Source organism: Martes martes, assembly GCF_963455335.1.
Source record: "Martes martes genome assembly, chromosome: 1".
Lineage (NCBI taxonomy): Eukaryota > Metazoa > Chordata > Mammalia > Carnivora > Mustelidae > Martes > Martes martes.
In genome coordinates this window covers 174,718,484-174,736,270 of record NC_137888.1, presented here as the reverse complement: position 1 = coordinate 174,736,270, position 17,787 = coordinate 174,718,484, and the positions used below count along the sequence as shown (strand labels likewise).

The 17,787-nt window shown below is 35.6% G+C and overlaps 1 protein-coding gene across 4 annotated transcripts in view; it reads left to right on the top strand.

Moving 5' to 3' along the window:
• Positions 1-244: 244 nt before the first annotated feature.
• Positions 245-17,787, top strand: part of CNTN6 (contactin 6) — a gene marked incomplete at both ends in the record, with an annotated part of 232,208 nt that continues 214,665 nt past the window's right edge. For all 4 annotated transcript variants that reach the window (XM_080821633.1, XM_080821634.1, XM_080821632.1 and 1 more), the window contains one exon: positions 245-299. In XM_080821633.1, coding sequence (XP_080677759.1) covers positions 245-299 — 55 coding nt within the window. The remainder of the gene's footprint in view (positions 300-17,787) is intronic.

Here is a 17,787-nt window from a genome sequence, read left to right as displayed (position 1 = left end):
CTTTGCAAAACATACATATATGTAAAAGGTAGACATTTAGATTGCTTTATTTTGGATAATAATATATTCATAATAGATTAAATAATGTCCAATAATTCATATACATTTTTAAGTACTCGTATTTGTGTATTTGTCATTTCATGACAATTTTGTTTTTTTCAGACTCTTGAGATACTGACTAGAAGATAGACATTTTTTTTTCCTGCTGATTGTATGGGAGAAATTTTGACCTCAGAAAGTAGAAATGAGGTTGCTATGGAAACTGATAATTCTGCTGCCACTCATAAATACTTGTGCAGGTAATGTATTCTATTATTATGAGTTGTGATTGATAATCTATTGGCATTTTACTTTTTTTCATATGTGAAACAATTTTCAAATGCTTAATGCTTATATTATTTGAATTATTAAGTGATAAACAAAAATTTTAAGGTAATTTCTATGGCTAATATAGAATCCTTTAAAAAGTGTATCAAGCCCTATTTTTAAACAGAACTAATATTTCAGTTATAAATTGTCAAATATGAAATTTTTATTGTGGAAGGATGCAATTAAATGATTTTTGCATCAATAAACAATGAAGAATAGTTATTTTTTTATTTCCTGTGTGGTGAAGTCGTTGCAAATTAAGGATGAAATATCTATTTTCTCTCAAATTTAAAATTTGGTATAAAAAAGCTATATTGAAATAGAAGAAAATGTGATAAAGAATGTTATATCAAAACTAGAAATAACCTTTGAAATTGTTCTTCCCATTTCAATGATATGTATTCTTCTACTCAACTATATCTGTTAATATTGGTGTGTCAGTTAGCTTTTGCTGTGTAACAAACCATCCCAAATCTAAGTAGATTAAAGTAAGAAATAACCATGTATTTAGTTGACAAGTCTGAAATTTGGCAACTTTAGGTAGTCTCACTTGGGGCTGTTCTTTTAGTTTTGGCTCAGGTGAATAACATCTGTGGTCAGCGCCTAGGTCATCTGGTACTAGGCTGGTGGAGGATATTCATAGCTGAGACAACTAGGCTGCATCAGCCTTGGTTCAGTTGATCTCATCCTCTGTGGCTCTGGGCTCTTTCACATAGTGACTGCTTAGAGTGCCTAGAGAAATCAGGAGCATGCAAAATACATGATGCTGAGACTTGCAACTGGCACAGTGTTATTTCTGTTACATTCTTTTAACCACTCTAAGTCACAAGACCAGTCCAGATTCAAGGGGTTTAGAAATATACTTCATCTCTTGATAGAAAAGCTGCAAAGCTATAATATAAAGGGGCACAGAAATAAAAAAGAGAGTAATATTGGCCATTTCTTCTAAATCACCAGCCCTGGTCTATTAAGATCATAGAGTTCTGTTCTTTATTTTTTTTTTTTTAAGATTTTATTTATTTATTTGACAGACAGAGATCACAAGTAGGCAGAGAGAGAGAGAGAGGAAGAAACAGGCTCCCCACTGAGCAGAGAGCCCAATGCGGAGCTCAATCCCTGGACCCTGGGATCATGACCTGAGCCGAAGGCAGAGGCTTTAACCCACTGAGCCACCCAGGCACCCCTAGAGTTCTGTTCTTAATTGTCAAGTTTACCTATTTGAGTTGTCACAGAGTTTGGATATCAGCTAGATTATCTCACTGTCAGAGAAGCCCTTCTACCATGCCATGCTGCGTCCTGCCAACTGTGTAATAATGGGTACTTTTGAAGTTCATATATTTGTTTAAAAAAAATAAAGGCAGTAATATACTGGGAGAACACAGAAACTAGCATAGTAATTTACAAGCCAGAAAAGCAGCAATTAGAAGAGACACATATTTAATAGCAATTCCAAGAAATGGAAAGATAACACTAATCTTGAAAGCTATGAAAATGCTAAAATATGTAGAAATTAACCATTTGAATCAGAAAACCATATAAATAAAGGTGTTTAGAAGTGCTAGTCATATTTATTCCAGTGATTACATTATTTTGATTCATGTCACTTCTTTCTGTAACAAAGATACAGAGTTAAATAATAATGTCTCTTTTTGTAATAGATTAAAAAAGGACAGAGCAGAGTCATCAAGGTGCCCCCAAATTATACATGTGTGAATAAGAAATTCTCTTCCCACTTCACATACATTCACAATTCAACTTCCTGTCAAAATTTAGCATTAACATTTGCCCTTTAAATATGTATATTGAATCAGCGTAGTATCTCTAAAACACCTTTTGTGTTAAATTAAAATAAATTATTATTCTCAGAATGCATATTAGATCTGAGAAATCCACCAGTTCTTCTGTTAACTTTTATTTATCCAAATTGGATGTGATTCAACATGTCCTTTTGCTTTAGTCTAAAGGGAAAAATAATCATATGTCCTTGGTGCACAATTTCCTTGTGAAAGAACAGATTGGATCTTTTTTCTTTCTTTCTTTTTTTTTTTAACCATAGCTATTTAAATAAAATAGCCTGAGCTAAACATTGCCCCAGAGGTAAGGATTTTGATAATGTATACACAAGAGAGCATTGCTTTAAATTTGTTTATTTGTTTGTTTATTTGCTTTTAGAGATCTCATGGTGTGGCTTCCTACTTGCAGATACTATGCTAGTTTGGAAAATTAGGTTTTCTGATGAGGAAGTGCTATTTCTGTGCATATGTAAAATATCTTCTTTGCTTTCCCAAAACTTACTTTTTGTCAATTGTGAAAGGCTATGGTGGTGGGTATTAAGGAAGGCATGTATTGCATGGAACACTGGGGGTTGTCCATAAACAGTGAATCTTGGAATGCTGCATCAAAAATGAATGATGTGTTGGGGCGCCTGGGTGGCTCAGCGGGTTAAAGCCTCTGCCTTCGGCTCGGGTCATGATCCCAGGGTCTTGGGATTGATCCCCATGTCGGGCTCTCTGCTCAGCAGGGAGCCTGCTTCCTCCTCTCTCTCTCTGCCTTCTTCTCTGCCTACTTGTGATTTCTGACTGTCAAAAAAAAAAAAAAAATGAATGATGTGTTGTATGATGACTAACATAATAAAAAATAAATAAATAAATAATCAAAAAATTCAGAAAGGCTAGCAAGTCTTTTACAATTACCTGCTTTTTCCTTCCTATTTTCACTGATATAATCTTTTGAAACTTTTGGTATTTTGAATCTTCCCAGATTCTTTCTTTTTAAGATTTATTTATTTGTTTGTTTGTTTGAGAGAGAGAGAGAGAGAGCAAGTGGCAGGGAAGGAGCAAAGGGAGAGGGACAAGCAGACTCTGCCTTGAGTGCAGAGCTGGACCTGGGGCTTAATTTCACCATCCTGAGATCATGACATGAGCTGAAACCAAGAGTCGGTCGCTTAACCAGCTGAGCCAACCAGGCACCCCTAGACTCTAAAGTAAAACAAAATTTTGCCCCCAAACTCTTCTCCTGTTTTCTTTTTATTTGTTTCTTTTCATTAAGTTTACAACTTCTTCTACCACCTTTATTATAGACATAGGTCCTTAAACCTTTACTATAAATCATAGTCCATGTAGGTGTATGTTATGATTCTGGAACATTTTTTAAATTGTGAGTGTTTGAAAGATCTATTGTTCTATCTTAGTATTTTTTTCAATATTGTGAGAAAACTAAGGCCCATTTCATTAAGATACTAATTACTAATCATATACCTTTAAATTATTTTATTTATGTGTTTGATAGACTAAATAACAGCCCCAAGAATATCTAGGTTCTAGTTTCTGGAAGTTGAATTTTACATTAAATAACAAAATGGATTTTGAAGATGTGATTAAGTTAAAAAGATCTTGAGATGGGTAGATTATTCTGAAAAATTCGTGTGGGAAATCACAAGTGCCCTTATAAGAAGAAGGCAGAGGGGGATTTGGACACAGAGCAGAAGGCAATATGAAAACAGTAGAAAAAGATTTGAAAATACTGTGCTGATAACCTTAAGCATGGAGAGGGGACTATCAGACAATGAATGAGAGGAATGAAGCTCTAGAAGCTAGAAAAGACAAGGGAACCAATGGATTCAGCCCCTGTTACCTTTGGAGGGAGTATGGCCCTGTGGATACCATGGTTTCTGCCATGTGAAACCCATTTTGGACTCCTGGCCTCCAGAATTGTGAGAAAATTAGTGTGTGTTATTTCAGGCCACGACTTTATAATTTTTATAGGAGCCGTCGGAAACCAAGGCAATATGTTTCTTCCTCACTAGACCTAATGCTCCAGGGGGCAGGGACTGTATCTTCCTGGCACTTGGCAGAGATTCAGTAAACATTTGTTGAATGAATGAATGAATGAATGAATGAGATTCAGTGTTGTTGGTCCTATTTGCATTATCATCAAGTAGAAAAAATTTAGGGGGCGCCTGGATGGCTCAGTAGGTTAAAGCCTCTGCCTTCGGCTCAGGTCACGGTCTCAGGGTCCTGAGATCGAGCCCTGCATTGGCCTCTCCGCTCAGCAGGGAGCCTGCTTCCCTCTCTCTCTCTGCCTACTTGTAATCTCTCTCTCTGTCAAATAAATAAATAAAATCTTTGAAAAAAAAAAGAAAAAAAATTTAGTCTTATCATTTCTTCTGAGAAACAATTGGTCTAGTCTATCCCAATAAATGTGTGTTATAATGATATTGTCATAGGGTTTCTGAGATGAAGTTCTAGTAATATTTAAAAGTTTCAAACCATTTGAATGGAAACTCCATGTGGGCAGTGATTTCCATCTGCTATATTCTCTACGGTTTCTTCATCACCTAGCAGATGGTCTAGAAATATTTATCAAATAAACTAAAGAAAGCAGTTCCATTCAATTCAACAGATGTGTGTTAGTAGCTCATATGTTCCAGGCACTGAGCTAGATGTTGACCTTCAAAAACAAGAGGCCCTGGTCCCTACACCCAACAGTCTAAAAAGGGGAACAAGCAAGTAAGTCAATATATGTAGTTAAGTACAAGTTGCTGTATGAACAACACAGTAGAGAGTACTTAATGTGGAAGTGTTCAAAGAGGACATCCGCTGCTTTTTTTTTTTTAATCTTCAATCTACTTATATATTTTGTCTAGCAAATCTAGATTTTTGCTAAAATAAAATGACAGAGAGGCATTGCATTTGTGTTGTACTAGTTAGTGGAAGGATATACCCAGGGCCACTGTAAAGGAGAGTCTGTCTGAAAATGAAGTTAACACAGAAGTAGGACAATCCAAGGGAAGAAAAGCACAATTTTTTTTTTTTTAATTCTACCTTTGGAACTTTGAGTAAGATAAGCCAGTAAGATGTGCCTTTCTCATATAAGGCTAATTTACATTGAGATGCTGTCCCATGTCATGGAAAGAATCTTGTCTAGTACAGGTTAGGAAATTTATTTATTTTTTTAAGATTTTCTTTATTTATTTGACAGACAGAGATCACAAGTAGGTAAAGAGGCAGGCAGAGAGAGAGAGAGAGAGGAGGAAGCAGGCTCCCCGCCGAGCAGGGCCCGACGTGGGGCTCAATCCCAGGACCCTGGGACCCTGACCCGAGCCAAAGGTAGAGGCTTTAACCCACTGAGCCACCCAGGTGCCCCAGGAAATTTATTTTTGTTATAAATTACTGAAGATGCTAAGTTTAGGCTAAACATGAAATTCCACCTGGCATTAATGCCAAGTCACCACAGAGAATAAGGAACAGAACAAATAAAGGAATAACAAAAAGACACAGTTTTTCCTGGAAGGAAAAAAAAAAGCATCAACACGTTTAGTATAGACTCGGAAGTTTGATTTTTAGCCCCCAAATTACTGAGGCATGTGCATGTCTTTAGGGTAGGGACGACATAAATATTAATGGGATAATTCGGAGACCACATTGATAAATGGAGGAAAACTCTTATTTTCTTTTAGACAATACACAGGAAGTTCTCACAAAGAAATATTTTGTTCTTAAGATAAATATTAAACAAAGTACCTAGAGCAAATCTATAGTGGGTGTAATGAAGAAGCTGAAAAGCCATGTAGGATCAGATTCTGTTGATAACAGAATATCACAAGTGTGAGAAATGCGTTTCTTTTAAATCTTTCACTTTACTATGATTTTTGTGTAAAATTTGACAAATTATAGGCAAATTGCAAAATTCAAGTTTTCACATTTAAAAATATGACAATTGTCAACAATTTTTTTTTAATTGACATATAGTGTATTATTAGCCCCAGGGGTACAGGTCTGTGAATCGCCAGGTTTACACACTTCACAGCACTCACCATAAGCACATACCGTCTCCAATGTCCATAACCCCACCACCCTCTCCCTACACCCCATCCCCCCAGCAACCCTCAGTTTGTTTTGTGAGATTAAGAGTCTCTTATGGTTTGTCTCCCTCCCGATCCCATCTTGTTTCATTTATTCTTTTCCTACCCCCCAGCCTCCCCACGTTGCATCTCCACTTCCTCATATCAGGGAGATCGTGTGATAGTTGTCTTTCTCTGATTGACTTATTTTGCTAAGCATAATACCCTCTAGTTCCATCCACGTCATCGCAAATGGCAAGATTTCATTTCTTTGGATGGCTGCATAGTATTCCATTGTATATATATACCACATCTTCTTTATCCATTCATCTGTTGATGGACATCTAGGTTCTTTCCATAGTTTGGCTAGACAATTGTAAAAAATTTTAAAACATTAAATAATAGGATAAAAGTAATAATCAGCTGAATTCTGTGCTGTGTCTGTTTTGGGTCATCTGGGCTTAGAGATAGTGTAATTTTAAGCCCAGTGCCTAATATGTGCTTGGCAGTCCTTAAGAATATGTCAGTGAAGGTCAATGGCTGGTATTATATTATAGAACATAATAAATAGCAGCCCTTAATAGTTTTAAGGAATTTTATTTCCATGGCAGTCAAAATTCATATCATCTTAAGAAGTTCTGCCTATTCTATTTTTAACTTTGTTATTTTAACAAAATATTATCACTTAAATGGTAGTTTTTCTAAAGACTCCACTTGGTTCATGAATGTAAGGCTTATCTGTGTGCCATTTGTATTTATTTTGTTACGGCTGAGCATTCTGTACATATTTTACAAAATTATGGACTTGAAAACCTATTTGGTCAGTCCTGAAGTAGTACTGGTTATTCACTGTGAGATTCACTTTTGTTTCGGAGAGAAACTGAATAATTTAAGGACGTGAACATGAAGCTAGTACATTTATTGGCAGAGTAGTATTAAAGGCCTCCTTTAGGCATTCTAACTATTGTATTGTGTCATCAGGGTCTAATGAGCTGGTTTCTCCCTCTGTATTAATTACTCTTGAGGAATAAACTGAGACTAGGAATTATGTCTTTTCTGCCACCATTTACATGCAGTATCTACTGACAAATGTGTTTATATTATCATCCAAACTCCCAAAGTAATCGATTTTTAAAATTTGAATGAAGTTGTTTTTAGAGCTTATACCAAAAAAGAAAACAACAACAACAATAACCTGTGTGTTCGTGTTTTTACATAGCTTGTTGTTTTGCAAATGGAGTAGCCTGAAATTGAATCTGAGAGAAAATCTACCTCCTTCTAAACACTCACAATCAGAGAACTATGATAAGGAGACATTGAAAAGTATTTATGATTGCTTAAATTTTACTCTGTTTCAAGCATAACCTCCTATTGAATTGAGAGCCAGAGTAAATGAACTACCTGAGAGAGAAAGCTGCAAGAATGGAAATATGTACTGTAACCAAGATTTCTTCAAAGTAGACGATGTATCACACAGCAAATCCATGAAAATTGGCAGGTGTAATAAACCTGCTTTGCTCAAGGATCCCAGAAGCACATAATGGATATTCCTTTGGGTCAGAGTGTGATGAATATTGAGTACATCACAACCCACACTCTGCCTACGGTCTTGTTCAGATTTATTGTTAGCATAATAGCACCTTTAGGAATGGAACACCAGGCTATATTTTTAAGTCAAGTGACATCTTTGCAATTTCTAATAGAGATGGCCCAATTTAGAAATGCTGAAAACACCATTTTTATGCAATGCCTACTGATAGAGGTGTTTATATGATTATAAAATCTTCCTCCAAAGTAATTGATTCTTAAAACCTAAATGAAATTGTTTTTTAAGACTGATAACAATGTAGAAAAAAAATTTTTGTTTTGTCAGCACTAGAAGGAAATGATTGGTATGCAGATGAGGCATTCTATAGGGAATGTTTGGCCCTTAGTAGATGAGAATGTGGAACATAGCTCTTTTAACTCCAAGTCTTTGAAGGAGAGGGTCAACCTTTCTTTAGAAGTGATAACATCAGGAAATATTTTTATTTTAAGGATACCGTAAATAGTTTAAACACAAATCGAAAATAACATGGGCATTTTGATAAAGTTTTTCTTCTATTTAAAACTTTCCCGAGACTTAAATCAACCTCCTTATGGCTAGCAAGAAACTAGTCAATCTGACTTTTTTCAGCCTTTTTCATCTCAACTTATACTAAACTCCCCTTTGCTCACTACACTTGAGCCATAATTCTTTCTTATGCTCCCAGAAATATCAAGATTATTCTCTGCTCTGGGCTTTTCCTTTCCTGTTCAGTTGCCTGGAGCACTCTTCAAATCTCTCTATGCCTGGCTCTTTCCCTTATGCCCATCTCCAATTAGTCATCTCCATGGAATGATCTGTTAGAAACCTATCAAAAAAGAAAAAAAAAAAAAAAAGAAAGAAAGAAAGAAAGAAAAGAAAAAAAGAAAAGAAACCAGCCTATAGAGGTAGCCAGCACTTGGTCCCACTGCTGACCCCAGTCACTCTTATCAACCTTTTTCACTATCTTTAATGTACTTGTTACTATCTGGAATTAACTTATACATTTGTTTATTACTTTTCCATTTTCTGTCTATATCTAGTGGAATACAAATGCTATGCAGGTAAAAATATTTCCGCCCATGTATGTGGCTCCATCTCTAATGCATAGTAGAATGTCTGACACATAGTAAGCATTCAATAAATATTTTTAAATAAATTAATAAATGACTGACCTCTCAAAGTAAGTCCCCAAAACTACTCAAGGGTAATCCAATATCCCCAAACACTTAGAATTTTAATGTATATTATTAGAATCTACTTTTAAACATATGCATTTTAATCACAATATATCATTTGGTTTCAGGCACTTTTTTTACTCTTTAAAAAATTCATGGTGTATACTGAACACACAATGTTTGCTCAGGCACACTTGACCTAGGCAGGCATAATTTCGGTGTTGTTTGTTCAAGGACTAGCATACTTGACATACAGCCAGTGGTACTTTAATATTACTGGGTAGCAGATACCCACTGATACTGTGTCACAAATAATCTGAATATTTAAAACCTTTGAGCTGTATTTTATCTCAAGACGTATTTGTCCATTCCTTCCCAGTCCCAGGGTTATCAGTCAGTTCGATCCCCCATTACCTCTCCTCTAGACTTTTGTAGTAGCCTCCTATGTGTTCTACCTATTTCACGGCATCCCCTATATCCTTCCCAAGACATAGCTTGTTGACACAGACTCCTATAGAGGCAAATCTTCATCAAGCACAGAGGATTTTGTCCTTAACTCTGTGTCAGGACCTCCGCAGATGCCATTTCCTATGAAGTTCAAACCATCTAATCAAGCATTCAAATTCAATTTCCTTCAACAAATATTGAAAGTTCTCCAATTAATTTAATTCAACCTGTGTCCTGGGCCGTATCTTCTCTTTCTCTCCTTCATGTATCCTTCATTTAAGTCAGCCTGTACTACCAATGAGATCTCTGCACTTCTTTTCCACTCCTCATATGAATGTCTCCACCTGCATTGTCTTTCTTTGGATCTACTTCCTTCCAGTGAAGTAAAATTGAGTCTTTCTCAGCCATGTTCAAATGTGACCTCCATTCTGAATATCTTCCAAATAACAAATAATTTGCCTTTTTTCCTAATACTTATGCCATGAAGTGGAATTTTATTTCCACATACCTTGTTTAAAAAGAGGTCATTTTTCTCAAACTCTCAAATTGCTCAAATTGCTCATTCTGAGCAATATATTGTATTTACTCTTGTTGAAAATAAATTTATAATGATGTAATGCTCTGTTCTAAAGGGAAAATAAAAACTAACCTTTAATATTTGATTAGTTATACTTTATACCTAGTGCCTTATAGTTTATAAAGTGTTTTATGTGCAGTGTTTCATCTGTGCTTGAAAGTAAGCAGAGAAAAGATTGCTGTCTTTCTTCTCTAGCTGGAGAAACTGAAATTCAGAGGTAAAAGACTTATCAAGGACCATAGGGCTAGAAAATAGCAGAGTTTATGATGAGAATCCAAAGCTAAGATGGAAATTTTGTTAGTATTTATTCAAGACATTTACTTCTTGACACAGACTCAAATTTATGTAACAGGTTTTTTTTTTTTAATTTTAAGTTAATGTCAATTGTGTTTAGAGGCCAGCTTCTGCTCAGAGTGTAGTAAGTTTTAAAGAAGCAGTCTCAAATATTATGACCAACAAACAAAGGAATAGTAGTCATAAACATATAAATCCAGTGTGTGGGTATTTATTTTATATGCATTAAAAATAAAAAATATACAAGTTAAAATTATAGACAGAATAAACACTTTAAGAATTTCTAACATTTTCTTTCCTATCAGTAGTTCACCTTGTATACTCCTTGTGCCCCACTTTGGAGATATGCATTTTAAAGATAAGAAAAGGTTATGTCTTATGTGGAAGAGTCACAGGGAAATAGAAAACTATCTGCACTTACAGCAGTTCTCAACTCACCAGAATAATGGGAAGTATTTGGAATAGAAAAATAGTCATATTTGCAAAATTGTGAGTAAAGCAAAAATAGATTAAAATTGAGAAAAATAGATTTATTATATTTGATGTCATTAAAATATTGTGCAAACCTGAAGAACACACATACAGTCCTACAGAGCCATTATTTTTAAAATTGTAGGCAGATGTATCACTTACCTATTGCTAAGTAACTAATTCTGTAATTTCGCAGCTTGTCTGGATATTTCCTCTCCTGATTTCACTTTGTTTCTCTCCTCTCATATGGCTTCCCTAAGTTGGAATCAGAGAAAACTGGAAGATTGGACAGAGGAAGGGAGAGATCAAATTACTCAGGGTGTTATAAGTCATGATAAGGGGCTGGATTTTGTTCAAAAAACCTCTGTATTATGTGGGTTTGGGGCAGCTATATTGCCCTTTGTTCCTTTCCTTTCCTTTCTTTTATTTTTTCAAAGAAACACCTTAGTATGTTTTAAATAATCATGTGAGGACCTTTCAAAATACTGTGCCAGAAACCCACCCCCTGCAATTCAGATTTAATCATGTTGAGTTTGGTCATCAGGATTAAGTTTAAGTGTCAGTTCTACAAATTTTCACAAACTGAACCCACCCAAAATATTGAGCATTCCAATCAGGATGCAGAATTTTCCCAACATCCCAGAAACTCCTCCAATTACAGCTGAGACTCAAAAGGGAAACCATTACCTGACTTATGGCCACATAGATTAGTTTTATATTTTGTATGCAAAGTTCATATAATATATAACTTCGCTGTGTTGTATATATCTATAAACATGTGTATGTGTGATTATAATACATATAAAATCATACAGTATGTACTTTTCCCCATCTTACTTTACATTTTTATTTTTTATTTTTTATTTTTTTCCATCTTACTTTTCAGATTTGACATGAACTCTATGAGATTTACCCACACTGTTGTGTATAGCAGGAGTTTTCTAATTCCCATTAGTGTATTCCATTTTATGATTCCGTTGTATGAGTTTCGTAGTTTATGTTTCATTCCAGTCTTGATGGGCATTAGAGGTTATATGTTTTAATTTTTTAATTTATTTTTCCAGCTTTATTGAGGTATCATTGACATAATCGTTTATATTTAAGGAGTACCGTGTGATGATTGCATATACTTAGACATTGTGACATGTCTGCTTTAATCAAGCTATTTAAGATATCCATCACTGCACAGAGTCAAAGGGTACAAAATATTTTGTTTACCTTATGGAATTAGTACTAATTTCAGAAACAAGCATAACAGACTTTAATGATGCTCAAAAAGATCAGTCTGAAAATGTACCTAATAGATTATCAGAAAATAGATGAAGAGAATTTCTTTCCCTTCTCATAATAAATCAAACTTGCATTTTCCTAAAGCTTGCAGCTAACAACAGGTATTGTCTGCTCACTTTGCCAGAAACTCACAATGGAGAGATTTGGTACATACAGAACTAAAAAACCAACATTTGAACAAAGAACAAAACCCTCCCCAAGTGCTCACCAGCTCTTTAATCGGTTCACAATATTGAGCTGGGAAACAATGATTATTTCCTACATCAAAAGGGCAGAAAGATTTGTTTTTGTTTGTGTGTTTTACCTGTATTTGCATTCCTGAGAATTGTAAAAAGCACTAATATAAAAGAACATAGAACTGCTACATTTGTGATTGGAGCTCTGCACAGCCACAGTTGTACAACTGAAGAGAGGGAGGTACCAATCCCCCATCCTCTTCATAGAATTCTTATTCAGAATCACCGATAATTGAAGGAAGGGTGCTTTCTGGGGGCAAATTATCTGAATCAACCTCTCACCACCGTATCTCTTAATAATTGCCAATTGTTCTTTCCATTTTGTATTCTTTGTGTAATATTCTTAACTGAATCCAAGGCCATAAGTATAATTTGATATATGTAAGTTCATGGCCATACATTTATTTTGCTTACCCAGATTTTCACACTCTCTTAAATAGAAGCTGACAATTTGCCAAATGATTTTCTGTTGCGTGATGAAATATTTGTGGGAGCTGGACCATGCTTTGTGTTGGAGAACATATTTTCGGAGTCCAAAGTATGTGAGGATTGATGATGCAGATGGGTTTCTTTTTTATTTTTTAATTTATCTTTTTAACAGATAAACTATTATTTTTATTGAAATGTAATTGACATATAATGTTACAGTTTCAGTTGTATAATGCAGTGATTCCACAAGTCTGTACATTAGGGTATGTTCACTATAACCAGCAGATGGATTTTTTTTTTTTTTTTTTTTTTTTAGAGAACTGGTTCCAGAAAAATCATCTCGTATCAGTTGCTGGGTTTTTCTGTTTACCACCTACCTGGACATTCTGCCTCTTTGTGTCTGCCTACTGCCTTTATTTTTACATCATCAAAATCATTTCAAATGAGACCACAGGGATAGACAAAGAAGGTAGAAATAAAGTCAGATCAGGGACAATCATCTGTGTCTGAGGACTGGCCTCTTACCCTATTTAGTTTGGCCCTTGATGACATTTGAGTTTGTAATGTACCAGAAGATGACCACCACCCTTTACAGCCTTGATATTCAGTGATTCAAAAATGAAAAGCATTACACAACTTACTGTTTGCTAAGAGTTCTGGTGAAAGAATGTACAAGTACAGCACCGCTTCTTTCGGCTAAAAACCACTTTGGGACTCATCTGTGAATTTCATTTATCATCTTATTCTATTCCCTTGGGTAATTATGAGTGAATTGCTCTGTGCTATTCTTTCGTCAAACATTTTCTGATTGTTATTTTGAAATTATTTTCAAGAGTATCACTGATGGAGCGTAGTCACACATGAGTAATGCTTTTTATTTTTAAACTCTAATGCCGCGGTTGAGTTGTCGAATGCCACAATTTCATGGCTAAGGCTGTGCTATACTCTCCTGTCCCAGCCTTCAGAGCTCATTGATTAGTCTGCCTGTCTGTCAATGTGGTCAATCAGTTAATTCAGTGGGACACCCAGACACTCCAAACAAACTATTAACGTGGGGAGACAGACTGAAATACATGTTTAGCAGCGGATGTGTTAAGAATGTAAACAGCCATTCTGTAATCATTTGATTCTTCTCAATTTACGTGACTGCTGTTTTTCAGCAGAAAACCAAGTGATGATCAGGAGAAATCTGAATCTAGAAAAAAGAAGGACTGACAAACTTGACTTAGCTAAAACTACATTTCCTAAATTTCCCTTTCCTCTACGGTTTTAAATTAGAGTTGACCAAAAAGGAAATCTGGGTGAAATTTAGAAGGTAGAAATGACACATTTTTCTGAAAGCTCCATGTAAGTAATTGCGAGAGAGACATAAATAAGACATAAATTGTGAGAGAGACATAAATAAGAGTATGTGCTCAGTCTCTTTCTTCATATACAGCTTTTGTCCCAACTGCTGGCATTGCTGGTCAACAGTGACCCCAAACCTACTCTCCAAACTTTTCATCTTATTTGACAAATCTTGGCTATTCTAAATTTCCAAATACTACCAAGAATTTTGCCTCTGATACATAATCAAATACTTAGGCCTTTTGCATATTTTCTTAGAACTATTGGGTTATATATGTGGCCCAAGTTATATTTCATCTTAAATTTTATTCAAAAAGGGTATTTTTAATATTCTTATTTATACTGTGCTAAATTCTTTGATTATACCATGACAATTAACAAAGATATGAAGTAGAAAGGAAAAATGTTAGTTTCTCCATTATGTGTTAAAAAAATGAGAAAAGCTATCTCCTAAGACTTTCAGTTAATAGCAGAGCCGAGTCTAAAATCCGGAGTGTCTATTTAAATTGCAAACTTCCTTGGGAGGGGAAATGCTTGATCTCTAGAGCCCTTTGATTTCAAGAATTTGATATCCCAGGAAGATACAGATTGAGGTCTTAGCATAAATCAGAATAATCAAAGTGCAACTTAAAACATTTATATGAAGTTCAAAAATGCTTCTTTTTTGTATTGCTTGTATTACCCAAATCTTAGTGCAGGAGACATAGAGAATCAAATTAAGAGTGTCAGAAGTAACATATCCCATGACCAGCTCTTTTCTCCTTCCTTTATTCCTTCCTCATCTACAGTGCCATGTACTTAGCATTGAACATGGACTTTGGAAAATGACATACCCGTGTATAAATCCCATTGCTGCCCTTCAGGTAGTAGGCTACCCTAAAATTGCCTACCTTTCTCTGCATCAGTCTCTTCACTTTATAATAGAGATAACAACTACTTTATAGAGTGAGATTGACATGTTACTATTCACATTCACATTACTGTGGACATATAAGAATACAGAGTGCTTAGCACCGTGCCCAGTAAATGATAGCTAGTGATCACAGTATGAGTGGAGCTAAGAGCTGTGTAAATAGTAAGAGTTGAAGTAGCAGCAATGACCAATGTTCATGACTGCTAGATTGTGTTCGTATCTCTGAGGGCAGATCTTTAAACTCAGTCAACTGGGAAATTTACTGTCTTCCTTTGATCCCTGGGCTTTAGCTGGCTACTTCTTAGTGCTTCTTACTTCTCTGAGTCACTGAGTTACAGTCAGTGTTAAAATGGATAAAAGGCCATGTTCGACCTCCATTATCCTAACTGGGTTATGGTGACCACAGACAAAATCCCAAACTTAAATGAAGGAATAATTATGGGTACCAGAAAGAGGTGGGAGGAACTGTGAAGATTCGATTACATAACCCAAAATATTGCTTCAAAATTTCATTTCAAAATTTTGGCTACAGAATCAATCTGCTATCCATAAATCAGATTTTCTCAGCATTAATGCCGTTGACCTGATAATTAATCAGATTTTGAACCAGATAATCCTTTGCTATATGGGACAGTCCTGTGCACTGTAGAATGTTTGGCAACATGCTGGGCCTCCAGACTGGATGCCAGTAATATCACCCCAACTAAGTCATGCAATCAAAAAAAATGTCTCCAGACTCAAAAAGTCCACTGGGGGAGCAGAAGTGCCCCTAGCTGAAAACAACTCCTGTAAGAAATCTCCGAATCTCCAAGCAACTATTCGTTATACTCTGCCTTCCAGTGAAGACTTAGCCTCTGATTTCACACCATTCAAATGTACGATAGCTGCTGAGACTTCAGACCTGGGAACTCCAACACTGTCCTATTGAATCATCTCTGCATGCAGGTTGACAGCTACTTTAGGAGTATCTCCCACCAAATGCATTCCCCTTGTGCTCTCTGGAAAAAACAACTGCATGAAATTCATATTTCTTTGCACTTACTGCCTCAGAGGTGCTTTAAAAAATTGTATTTTTCACTACTTTAAATCCTAATTTACTCTTCCATCAATTTCTGAGGGTCTTCAAAAACAGGATTGCATTAGCTTCTGCAGATACTACTGGTAATACAAATATTAAAAAAAAAAAAAACACGAAATGGGCTTTTAACATAAAACAGTGTATCAGGAAGGAAGGAAGAAGACAAGAAATTAGTGAACTCTCAATGATTGAACACCTACCACATGCCAGCCTCTCATCTAAGTAGCCTGTATATATTCTCATCTAGCTTTTACAGTAAAAACTCACATGAAGAAACTGAGACTGAGGTAGATTAAGGTTTCAACAGTGTACTGTAAGTAATTGGCTGTTCCAGATTGTTCTGCCTGATTCAGTACTGTGTGCCCACTTTAATATACCCTTGTAACAGTGTTCAGGAATTCCTGTGAAAAAGTGGAAACAGCCGGTGTAACCATATTTGTGGTGTGTGTTTGTGTGTGTGTGTGTGTGTGTGTGTGTGTGCTGGTATCTTAAAACTTAAGCCTCCTTTTAAAATGTTAATCGTTTCACTAAAATCTGAATCAACTATGTCCCAGAGGATCATAGAGAATATTCGGATTTTTTGATGAGCAACTCATACCCTTCAGAGTGAAGACAAGTTTCTATCTACAGACCTGTAATGAGGCAAGCTGTCTCTTTTTTAAAATGATTTAGAGGCTGCTGGCCTCCAGTCTGCTAGTCTGTTAGTGTCTAGCTTGGCTATTCATCATCAGAGTCAGGAATCTCTGCCCATTTCACATAAGGTATGTGTCTTCCTACTGGAAGATCTTTCTCCAGAAGTGGATGGGTTCAGGCCAAGGTCTCGTCTTGTGAAATAGAGACAGATCTCAGCACTATTTATATCATACTCGAGCTGACTCTGTGCCATTGCTCATTTAACCTACTTGTCTTCCTATCTAAAGATGTCCTTTCCCTTCTGGCCTTCCTGCCAGCTGTGACATCAGTCCAGGCAAGCCTTAAGGAAAGGACATTTTTAAGGATTACTCTATTTGTTTCATCTTAGAAAAGTTTAACATTCTTGCTATAGACATAGGGAGTGGTTGTATATATTATCTTCTTTCTTCTTTGCAGTAGGAATTAATCAGTCCAGTTCTGCTTATTACTGACTCATCTCTGGCTTCTTCATTTGGAAATCTAACCCTTATGCTAAATGCTTTTATATCATCTGGCAGTTTGCATAGGCAAAATAGCTGTCTTCATTAAGCTCTCTAACATGTGCCCAATATTGTGCTAAGTGCTTTACATGAACAATTTCATTTAATTTTCAGAAAGCTGTAAAGGGAAATAGATTTTGTTATCCCCATTTTAGAGGAAACTAATAAAGAACAGCTAAGTAGCTTTTGAACTTCACATACCTAGTATATGGCACAGTTGGGACTGGAACCCAGATTTATCTAATCCCAAGATTCAAGGATGTTCCATTTATCACACTGTTTCCCAGTGAGTTTCTTTTGGGATTATTTTATTACTTGATCAGTAATATTATTTTCATCTTTATATTTTTTGTTGACAAAATGAATGCCTTTGTAGAATCTTCAAAGATTTAAAAATTGGATTAAAAACAAAACAGTCTCTGGAACTTCCCCTTTCCTAATATTGTGTGTGTGTGTGTGTGTGTGTGTGTGTGTAAGAAACCTAGAATAATGGACTGTATCAGTATTCCAGTCTAAAATATGTTTCTACTTGCTGACATCAGTAAAGTCATGCTGCTTTTCTAGACTTCAGTTTCTTTAT